Source organism: Pteropus vampyrus, unplaced genomic scaffold (genome assembly GCF_000151845.1).
Source record: "Pteropus vampyrus isolate Shadow unplaced genomic scaffold, Pvam_2.0 Scaffold520, whole genome shotgun sequence".
NCBI classification, from domain to species: domain Eukaryota; kingdom Metazoa; phylum Chordata; class Mammalia; order Chiroptera; family Pteropodidae; genus Pteropus; species Pteropus vampyrus.
In genome coordinates this window covers 756,431-768,190 of record NW_011889301.1, presented here as the reverse complement: position 1 = coordinate 768,190, position 11,760 = coordinate 756,431, and the positions used below count along the sequence as shown (strand labels likewise).

At 33.7% G+C, this 11,760-nt stretch overlaps 1 protein-coding gene across 1 annotated transcript in view; it reads left to right on the top strand.

Annotated features, from left to right (window-relative positions):
• The first annotated feature begins 1,483 nt into the window (after window positions 1-1,483).
• LOC105307833 (DNA excision repair protein ERCC-6-like 2) overlaps window positions 1,484-11,760 on the top strand; it is a 60,098-nt gene continuing 49,821 nt past the window's right edge. Inside the window, exons 1-2 of the mRNA XM_011383475.2 lie at window positions 1,484-1,585; window positions 5,432-5,531. Coding sequence (XP_011381777.2) covers window positions 5,505-5,531 — 27 coding nt within the window. The 5' untranslated portion in view covers window positions 1,484-1,585; window positions 5,432-5,504. The remainder of the gene's footprint in view (window positions 1,586-5,431; window positions 5,532-11,760) is intronic.

Below are 11,760 nucleotides of genomic sequence, written 5' to 3'. Positions count from 1 at the left end.
TAATTTTCCATTTTATTTTAGTTATGTCTCGTTGATTTTTCATATGATAATCTAATTATATAATCTTATGAACCTTGTCGCTTCAATTTTTTTCCCATCACAATATTAGATAAACTTTTAACTTCTCTTTACTTTGTGTCTAAGTCCCAACCACTCCTATAATTTACTCATTTTTTATCCTTTCTAAAACTTTCTCCCTGTCCCACCTCCCTCTTTGAGTTCAAGTCTCTATGATATCTTTATACTGTTACCTCTAAAAAGTAATTTTCCAAAGGATAAAATTCAATTTCTATTGGACACTGAACTTTAAGTCAGGGTACTTTGGGTTTGTCAAGCAATATATAGGTGCCTCTATTCCAATACTACGAATCATAGTTTGAAAGGCTCTTGAGAAAAAATCGTTTTGTATTTCTCTTACCTTTATTTCAGAAAACTATATCAATTTGAGATTTCCTAGATCTTAGTATGACTTGTAATTTTTTATTGTATGCTGGACATTTCTAGTATTATGTTATAAGACTTTACAGCCACATAGGGATGGAAATCCATGTTTTCTGCTTGGCCTCTGTTGATTTCCTGAGAGTGAGGTGATTTATTACTATTTCTGCACAGCCTTCACTGACACTACAGAGGGGGACCTGTTTATCACTATGCAGAAATGAAAGTCCTAGCTCCTCAATCAGTCTTCTTTGACATCGCCCCAGCAGAGATGAAAGATATCTCATTACATTCAACAAGGGTGGAAATTTGGTCATCTCACTCAGACATTACTGACCAGGTTGAGGGTGGACCACAGATTTTTTCTGTGGTTTGCAGGAATAGGCTGGTTGTTTGTTTCTTTGTTTGTTTGTTTTTCTCTTAAAAGGCTGCACCTTTCCTGGTTCTTTGGCTAAAGGAAGAAGATTTTATTGGGGCTTTTTTTGTCTGTGACTATTGGCATTTCCAGTTCACTGACTTCTCCAGAACCCAGTCTGGGCTATTTTAGGCAAATTTAGCCAGGAAACTCACTGCCATATCATTCCTTATGTCTTATAGTTCCTAGCCAGTCTAGATTCTCTCTACATTTCAGAGGCTTAGGTTTATTTTATATATAATGTCCAGGGTTTTTATTTAGCTGCACTTAAGAATAAGGAGAAGTGCATCTATTTCTGACTTGATTTCTTTGAAATGTGTATATTACTTTATTTAGCTAAAATATACTAACAATTTTTAAAACTTAAGAAAATCTTACAGAAATCATATTTTAGTATAACCAGCACAGTCTATTTACATGGACCTAATGGTCAAATTTTTTAGGGATATTCTAGAGTAGTATACTTCATAGCTATTTCATTTGTGGTATATTTGTGTTTTAATCACCTTACTTTTATGCTATTAATGCAATATTGCATTGATTCAGTTATAGAAACCTGGCACAATTGAGTTACAGAGCAACAATTTTTTTTTTTTTTTTTTTGCTGTTTTAATGTGCTCTTTCTGTTTCCTCCAGGGCTGGTGGGCTAGGCCTCAATTTTGTTGGTGCCAATGTTGTTGTATTGTTTGATCCTACTTGGAATCCAGCCAATGATCTTCAAGCCATTGACAGGTATAATACTGACAAAATTTAAAATGACCTGCAAGTATTTTTAATCTAAACATTCTCCTGAGTTGTTTAGGTTGCTTATCATATGACTGTGATTAGAGGATAGGGAAAGCCTTGTAAAAAGTTTCTATTTGAGGTAGCCATGAACTTCTGAATCCAATTGGTAGGCTGATAATAGCCATTTATTTTCCATTCACCTCAAAATCCCATTATTATGACAGAATCGATTTAAGAAAAAAGGATAAATCTACAGTACTTCAGGAAAATAGGAAAGGTCACTACTTAATAGTAGATCAGAAGTTTTGAGAAACTCCTGGAAGAGAGAAGGCAAACAGAATCTCCGTGATGAAGGAACCAGGATTGAAAAAACACAATCCAAAGTCGACAGGAGAGCACTGAGAAATTTTATGTGTGGGGTCAGCACCTATAGGATGTGGGAGTAGACCAGAGTGCATCCTTCTGGGAAATTAACAAATGATCTCATTCTAAAACAAATTCCTCGTCTACATCTTATACACACAAAGGAGTTGGCTTTTAACAGGCTTTCCTTGATTAAAGCTGAAAGAATCATTTCATAAATTTTACAAATAAGTGGAGAATCTGACTGACAAATGTTCTTATAGAGGCCATTGGGACCAGATCATAAGCAGAGCTGAACCTGAAATAATCCTAGTTCTTCACAGGACACAAAAAAAGGAGAATGATCAAATAGACCTGTGTACCTTCATGGAAACCCTGACTAACTTTCCTGTACAAGCCACCCAGTTCATCATTTGTAATTATGAATAGAAAGTTAAGAATTACAAGACATTTTAATAAATCAGTAGTATGAAAGAAAAGAGTCAAGGTGAAAAACAGATCCTGAAGGAAATAAAATAAGAATACCTTGAAAAAAAGTGCATGGAAAATAAAAATAGAAATTCTTAGCGACTAAAACTATTGCCAAAACAAAATTACTTAATAGATGTTATGAATAATAATGTGGAGAGGATTAAAAGTGGAAATTGTTCTGGAAAATAAAAGAAATGAGTATAAATAATGACTTGAGCAGGAGAGAAAACATACATAGACATATCTTGGTGATATTTCTAAGATCCAAAGGTAAAAAGAAGGGCTAAAAGATGCCAGAGTGAGAAAGAGGAAGAGAAAACTTTTTATGAAAACATAGACAAAGACAGTAAAACAGTTTATCAACAAAGAATTGAGAATCACACTTATTTCTGCAGATCAGACTTTGAAGAACAAACTTTTAATCTGCATTATAGGATTCTAGAAAACAGGAGTCATCAAAATGACAATATTCATATGACGGAAAGAAAATGATGGTATGATCAGTGGCTAAAATATCAATATGTGAGGGCAAAATAAAGCAACCGTCGATGTCTAGTAACTGAAAAATGTATTACTCATGGTCTGAAAACATTATTTAAGGGTGTACTCCAACAAAAGAAATATTATTCAAATACATTTGGAAATCTACATGAAGACCTTTTTCTAGAAGAATTATAAAGTATTTACATTGACTAAAGATGAAGTGAAAACATAATCAAATCATCTTAGAAGAAACTGAAAAGATAGTCAAAGATTTACAACTTTATAAAGGATTTAAGCCCAGTTTTGTGCATTTTTTTTTAATGGAGATTTTTGTTTATTTTTTAATGCTATACAAATAAATATCAAAAATACTTACTGATCACTGAGCATTTATAAGATGTCCTGTTAGATGCCATAGCAGTCAAAGCCAATCAGATGTGGATTTTGTCCTTACAGAAATTAAAATCATCCATTACTATCTGCTGATAAATATAATTTAGCTTATAATACACTATTATTAAGATAACCCCACTTATAATACACATAATACTATGCTGGGTATAAAACAAAGCAAATTAGCCTTAGTTCTTTAATTGGTAGTAAGAATAAGGACAAAGAAATAACAGCAGCATTTATTGCATGTTTACTGTGAGCCAGAAACTGTTCTAAGCACTTTCTATGGATTATCTCAGTTAATACTTTGAATATCCTTATGGAATAGGCACTGTTATACCAATTTCACATATGAGGAAATTGAGGCACACCAAACTTAAGTAATTTGCTCAAATTCACAGCCAATAATTGGCGTGTCAGGATCTGCATCCACGCAATCTGACTGCAGAGCCTTCGTGTTTAACTGACCTCTGGCCACTGTCAAGAAAAATGGTCAAATGAAAATCACAGAAAAAGATCATACATTTTTCTTTGTCTTATGATATTTGTTGTAATTTTGTTCTATTTCATCTAGGCCATCAAGACCTAATATCTTATTTATCCTAGTATTCCCAATGAAGCACAGTGCTGTGGAACTCAATGAACATTAGCTGACAATAAAACTAAATGAACAACATTCCTCTCTCTTTCCCACTCCTTTCATTGAGTCTGGTGGGAGGAACCAAGAAAAGAAATGAAGATCTTGACCTCCATACTATATAACAATTTCTCAACACTTGTCTCTACATAGTAAAAGCCCTATCATGTAATGTATCTGCTTTATGTACCAAGAAATTATTGAAACATAGGTCCAAAGTAACATGTATTTAAGGCTTTCTCTAAAAAGGTTAAAGAATAAATATTCTGGCAGAATCTATCTCATCCACGAAACAATTGGCTGAGCATATACCCAAAAGACTTTTTAGATACATTTTTTTAGAGGCCAAATTCATTGTGGTAGAGAAAGTGATTATGAGTCCCTCTGTATGCAGGCTGCAGGACGAAATTGACAATACAGTAACTTAGCCCTCTCTGTGCTGTGTCAGGAGCCCCCATACTCCTCTGGTGGTGTAAGATTTTCAGAACCCCAAGATGCCCTCTAGTAAACCTCTTCTCTGTAAAGGGGAATAGGTAAATGAGGCAGAGGGAACACCAACTATAACAACATAGAGTAACTTTACAAGGTCAAAATTAAATGTCCCCCAAATTGTAACATTTTCAAGCATGAAGCAGTATGGCCTTGCCCCTGATCCCCCTGGCGACTGTAACAGGTATTTAGAAGCAGATGACCTCATTCAGAGCATCCAATAAAATCTCCACCTGGGAGAAGCTGCAGGGACTAGACCCATGGTTAACCAGTGTGGTGAGTCAGGTTAGAGTTTTAATTAGCACTGTGGCTCCTATCAAAACATCTAGGGTACTAGTCAACTGAGTGATTCAGTCTGACAGACCCCATGGAAATCTCTGGATGGGGGCTATAAATCTGTAGTACTATAGGCTTGCCAGTTGATTAACTGCTTTTCCTCAGGTTTTTTTTTTTAAGTTTCAACAAACTGCACATATTTAAGTGTACAATTAATAAGTTTTTATACATGTATACAACCATCACTGCAATAAAGATAATGAACATATCCCTCCTCCCCAAATTTTTCTTTGTGCCACTTTGTAATCCACCCCTCCTTATCCTTCTCAGGCCCCTATTCCCAGGTAACCACTGATATGCTTTCTATCATAGATTACTTAGCATTTTTGAGAGTTTTATATAAATGGAATCATTTCGGAACATTCATAAGTTTAAGCAAAGAAAAATCTGAATTTGGGAAAAGATTTTGGGCACTGAAAAGCGATGTTTATAACAGAAATGAAGTTGATATGTACATTTTTCTATAATACTTTTGTCTTCTATGACTGATCTTTTTATATGAATTTCTATTTTGTATTATTATTAAATAGTATATATAACATAATTTAAACGTAAAGCTTTTCTTTTTAAATTAATTAAAATTTTACTAATGTTCCATTTTTATTTTACAAAAGATATTGCCTGCATCCAAAGTTGTTTCACTTGATTTTTGTTTGTTTTTTATTTTAATCTTTTTGCAGAGCATATAGGATTGGGCAATGCAGGGATGTCAAAGTGTTTAGGCTGATATCCTTGGGAACTGTGGAGGAGATCATGTATTTACGACAAGTATATAAGCAGGTAAATATATTTCTCTTTTTCTAATTAAAAAGTAAACATTTCTCTATTTTCAAAAATTAGGAATAAATTTGTGTAAAAATATATTTTTAATTTTACTCTAACTATAATATGGAATTTAATAAGAGTATGAAATATACTCTAGAATACACTTCTATAAAACAGATTATTTCTTAGGTTCATTGAATTGTAGAGCCGAAAGTTTCTTAGAGCAGTACTTCTTAAACTTTAATATGCACAGGAATCACTTGGGGATCTTTAAAATACAGATTCTGATTTAGTAGGTCTGGGTGGAGCCCAAGCAAGATTCTGCATTTTTAACAAGCTCCAAGGAGTGTAAACATACTAGTCTGTAGACCACAATTAGAGAAGCAAGGTTAGTTTACCATATTGTGGGCCAAGACATGGTATGCCACAGATGGGATACAGGTGCCCTGAGACATTGATCCCACAACTCTGGGCAGCAAGATTACCTAAGCCAGCTTTCAACCTTGAGTAACAACCTCTGTTTACTCCAGATGTTCATGTTACCATTTTCTGTATGTGCCATACTTAAGAGGAGTGGAGAGAAATGCCTTAGAGATATCTAATGCAACTATTTCATGTAGTACATAATGAAACTGGGACACAGCCACTCCAGAAAATGGAATTATAGGAATGGAACTCAAGTGCCCTAACTACTCTGCTTGTGCTTTTAGTATTTATCTAAAATTGCATTAATTCTTTAATATCCTTAAGTGTATCAATTACTATTCCATTTATGTCTTTAAATAAACAAAATTTATTTAGTTTATAACTGCTCACTTGAGAAGATCTGGAATGAGGTTCAAGTTTAATTATAAATGTTAAATTTGAATTACTCCCTATATATTGAGTTGGCATCTCTTTAAGAGCAAACATCTGCCACATGTGGTGGTAGTTAACCTAAGAATGATCCAATCTTAAATTAATGCTGTTTTCTTAATTCTAAAAATAGAATTGTACACAGAAGTTTTTGTTTTTTTCTTAAAGCGTTTAGCTCTGTAAGAAGCCTTTCATCTTTTTGTTCCTTGGTATAACACAACTACTTAAAAGTTATTTTTAAACATATTTAACCAATCTTGGAAAAAAGTAGGGTATTATTTTTTCAACTTAGGAGCAGCCTTATCACAAGTAAGAATCTTCAATCATACAGTAATTTTTCTCAATCTCATTACTATATACATGCATATATATATGTATATCCTTTTTAACTATTCATCTGACTATAATGAAATAAAATTGCCTGTTATATAATGTATATAATAATATGTAATAAGGCTTACGAAGAGGATAATTTGTTTTCAGAACTTTGTATGATCTAGTTACTGATTAAAATATTCTTTAAATGCATGCCACTTAGGGAAGATTCAGCCGTACAACTCAGTAGACACAAATAAAGATAAGATGACAATCATGTGAGGAAAAAGCATTAAATATGATTAAAAGATTGATTGGAGTTTGAACCAACAGTACATATGGTGTACACACTCTAGCCACCCAAGTGTTTCTCAAATCTTCTGGGGAAAAAAAAATTCAAAAATGACATTAAAAAAAAAAAGCTATAAACATGTTAGAAAGCAAGACAAGAATAGTTTTCTCTATGGCCCAGAAATTAAAAAGAACCCTGAAAAACAAAAAGCAATTGAGATCAGATTAGAAATAGAAACCAAGTTAAACTCAGTCAGGAAAAGGCTACCAAAAAAAGTAGGTGTAACTTCTTGATATTCTAAACTTAGAGTCATCAGATAATAAAAATATAAAGGAGCGTTGGAATAACTGTGGTACTCCCTCTTTAGGCTAGTTTAACCCTTACAATCTTATCCCATTGAACCAAATTGCAGCCAACAGAGGTATCTTCTCTCAAGTAGGAACACTAATTAGAAATACTGAAAGCAATGAAGCAAGACAGAGCTCTAAATTTTTGCTGAATACAAGAAGAAAGTTCCACCTATTGCCCAGAAAATTAAATACTTACACCTCCCTGACTTTGAATAATCACTTTAGTAGGCTGAGATAAGCACATAAGATAAATGAAGACAGATAAATACCCAACAAAAATCATTATTGAACAGTTTAGGAAAATAAACACTGAAAATGGCACTCAAAGATATCAAGGCCTAATCCCTGGAACCTGTAAATGTTACTTTATATGGGAAAAAGGGCCTTTGCAGATTTGATTAAATGAATGATTTTTAGATGGGGAGATTAGCCTGGATTATCCCTGTGAGCTCTAAATCACAATTGTCCTTGTAAGAAAGAAGCAAAGAGAAATCTGACACGGACAGAAGACAAGGGACTGTTACCACAGAGGCAGAGATAGGAGTGATGTACTTGCAAACTAAGGAATGCTGGCAGCCACCAAAAGCTGAGAGGAGAGGGATGATTTCTCCCCTAGAGCCTGGAGAGAGCATGGCCCTGCCAAAATCTTAATTTCGGCCCAGTGATACTACTTTCAGACTTCTGGCCTCCAGGCTGTAAGAGAATAAATTTCTGTTTTATTAAGCCACCAAGTTTATGATAATGTTACAAGAGCCACAGGAACTAATACAGGCACTCAACAAAAGAATTAACATCAGAGAAAACAATAGAAGAGAGTAAAAGAGATTTTAAAGGAATTATAAATAATGTATTCAAAAGATAAGTGAGATTGTAGGACCCTGGAAACAAGAACAGTACTAGGAAAGGAATCCACCAGAGATCCAAAAGATGAAAAATTCCAGAGGTAGGCTGAGTAGCCAAGAGTTTTCATCTAAATAGCCAAGCAATTCTAGATTACAGAGCAAAAAGACAGAGCTAGAATACACGTTAGAAAAGTTAGCATAAGTGAAGGCTAGATCTACAAGTTCCAGTATCAGTCTTATAGTTGAATAAGGGAACAGAAGAAAGAGAAAGGAAGAAGCCCCAAATAAACGAAGAAACATGTAAAAAGTAGAAAACAAGTCTATGATTTATATGGGCCCACCAAGTGCTAAATAGGATGAATGAAAATAGGTCCACACTTAAACCATCTTTCTATAATTGTAAAACACCAAGATAAAGCGAAAAAATTATTTAAATTTCTATAGATAAACTTTCTGGAGAGAAAAAAATTATGTACAATAATACTAGAATTAGATGGACTTGTAATTTCTTATTGGTGATACTTAGGAACAATAACTTCAAGTGAGGGAAAATGATAGTTCTGTATTATCAAAGAAAATGAATTTTTAATTCAAAACTTTCCACAAAGAAAGATCCTAGCATAGATGACTTCAGCAGTGAATTCTATCAAGCATTTAATATTCTTTTTGGAAACAAGAAGAGGGAACACTTACAACTTATTTTAGAAAGATAAAAGAATCCTGATACCAAAACTTGACAAAGATGTTACAAAAACAGACCAATATCTCTCGTTAACATAAATATAAAAATCTTTAACAAAGCCTCTGTTAGAAGTTGAATTGTGCACCCCCGCAAAAGATATGTTGACGTTTTAACCCCTGATGCCCAAAATGGGATCTTATTTAGAAGTAGGGTCTTCACAGATGTAATCAAGTTAAAATAAGGTTATACTGCATTAGGATGGGCTCTAATCCAATGTCTGACATCTTTAGAGGAGGGAAATTTGGATACAGACAGACACAGAGAGAGAACACCGTGTGACAAGGGAAGCCAATATTGGAGTGATGTGGCTGCAAGCCAAAGAACACTAAGGATTGCCAGCAACCACCAGAAGATAGGAAGAGGAAAGGAAGGATTTTCCATTAGAACCTTCAAAGAGAGCATGGCCCTGCCAACATCTTTATTTCAGACTGCTAGCTCCCACAATTGTGAGAGAATAAGTTTCTGCATTTTTAAGCTACCCAGTTTGTGATACTGTGTTATATAGCAGCCTCGGCTAATGGAGTCTCTAAGGCGAATACTGTAAATTCTACTACAATTTTTTTTTTTAATGAAACTTCTATATGACAAAGAGAGTAGGAGGAAATATTTATATATTTTACAAAGGATTGGTATCTACAACTTATAAAGAACGCCCACAAAACAGTAAAGACTGTGATTAGATACTTCACTAAAGAAAAAATACATATAGTTAACACATTTATGAAAAGATGCTTAACCACAATCGTAATCTAGAAATACATAATGAAATAAGATTGTGTTCTGTACATTCTGCCAAACACTTTTTGTTTTGTGAGGTTTTTGTTTGTTTATTTTTTAATTTTTTTATGGAGGTAGGGGGATAGGTATTGTTCTTTGTTGGTGGGGGTATTACAAAGAGGCACTCATATTTTGAAAATACAACTTGGTAAATTTATTTTACAGGCTAATTTAAGAGCATTTTAAAACACAGTGCCTTCTCCCTATCTACCTGACACAAATGCTCTCACATATGCATAGTGAAGGATGACAAGGATTTATATTCAGTGGTGTTAGTATTTGTTTAAAAATTGAAAAAAGAAACAGTCTAAGTGCCCAATAGTAACAGAATAATTACATAAATTTTGATACACCATATTATAGAATACTCTGCAGCAACAACAAAAAAGTTATAGTCTGAGCAAATGTACTAATATGGCAAGATCTGTAAGATTTTTAAGTGGAGCAAAAAAAATTAACTTGCAGAACAAGTATATCAATTGTTTATGCATAAAACTACTTCTCTTTGTATGTGTAAATAACTCTAACTGCATTAACAGAGATCTAGGAGGATACACCTAAACATTACACTGTTGGTTAGAGTGATAAGGGATGATCTGTATTGTTTAAGGGGGACTTCCATTTTGTTATGTTTTCTTTGTACTCGTTGAGATCAGACATGCAGGTATTTTATACTTTTTTAAAATAAAAACATCACTTATATAGCAGCTGTACTCCTTCAAGTTTGGAACATTGCATGTAATCTAAAGATTGGCATTCAGAAATTTATCTTTTATATTTATATAATTTTATTTAGGAATAGGTTTGTATTTACAAAAGAGTTGCAAGAACAGCACAGAGAACTTCCAATTGTCTTCACCCAGATTCCCCAGTTGTTAACATTTTACCACATTTGTTTTCTCTTTCTCTCAGCTATAATCTTTATATTTTTTTATTTTATATTTATTTACTTAAATTAGTTTCAAGTATATAGTACATTGGTTAGACATCTATATAGTTCATAAAACAATCCCCCCAATTACTCCCTCCCTCCCTTGATCCTCCACCGAGCCATCATATTAATGCTAACTGCATTCCCTCTGCCGTGCTCCCCATCCCCGTGACCAACTATCAACTATTAATTTGTACATTTTTAACCCTTCACCCCATTCTCCCAGCCCCTCCAACTCTCTGTCCATCACCAAATTGTCCACTGTCTTTGTGAGTCTGTTTTTGATTAGTTTGTTCTTTTTGTTCCTTAGATTCCACATATAAGTGAAATCATATGGTATTTATCTTTCTCTGTCTGACTTGTTTCACTCAGCATAATAACTTCTGGGTCCATCCATGTCATTGCAAATGGTAGGATTTTATTTTTTTAATATTCTATTGTATATATGAACCATAATTTCTTTATCCAATCATCTGTTGATGGGCATTTAGGTTGCTTTCATATCACGGCTATTGTAAATTGTGCTACCATGAATATTGGCATGCATAGATGTTTTCTGAACTATTGTTTAGGTTTCCTTTGGGTAAATACCCAGAAATGCAGTTGCTGGGTCAAAAGTTATATTCATTTTTAATTTTTTGAGAAACCTCCATACTGTTTTTCATAGCGGCTATACCAATTTGCAATCCCACCAACACTGTATGAGGGTTCCCTTTTCTCCCCATCCTCACCAACACTTGTTTTTTGATTTATTAATTATAGCCATTCTGACAGGCGTGAGTTTGATATCTCATTGTGGTTTTAATTTGCATTTCTCTGATGGTTAGCGACCTTGAGCATCTTTTTCTATGTCTGTTTGCCATTTGTATTTCCTCTTTGGAGAAGTATCTGTTCAGGTCTTCTGCCCATTTTTTAATTGGCTCATTTGTTTTTTTGTTGTTGAGTTGTATATACGTTCTTTATATATTTTTGGATATTAACCCCTCATCAGATGTATCCTTAGTGAATATTTTCTCCCAAATAGTCAGTTGTCTTTTGTTTTGTTGATGGTTTCCTTTGTTGTACAAAAACTTTTTAGTTTGATATACTCCTATTTGTTTATTTTTTCTTTTGTTTCCCTTGCCCCAGGAGATATATCTG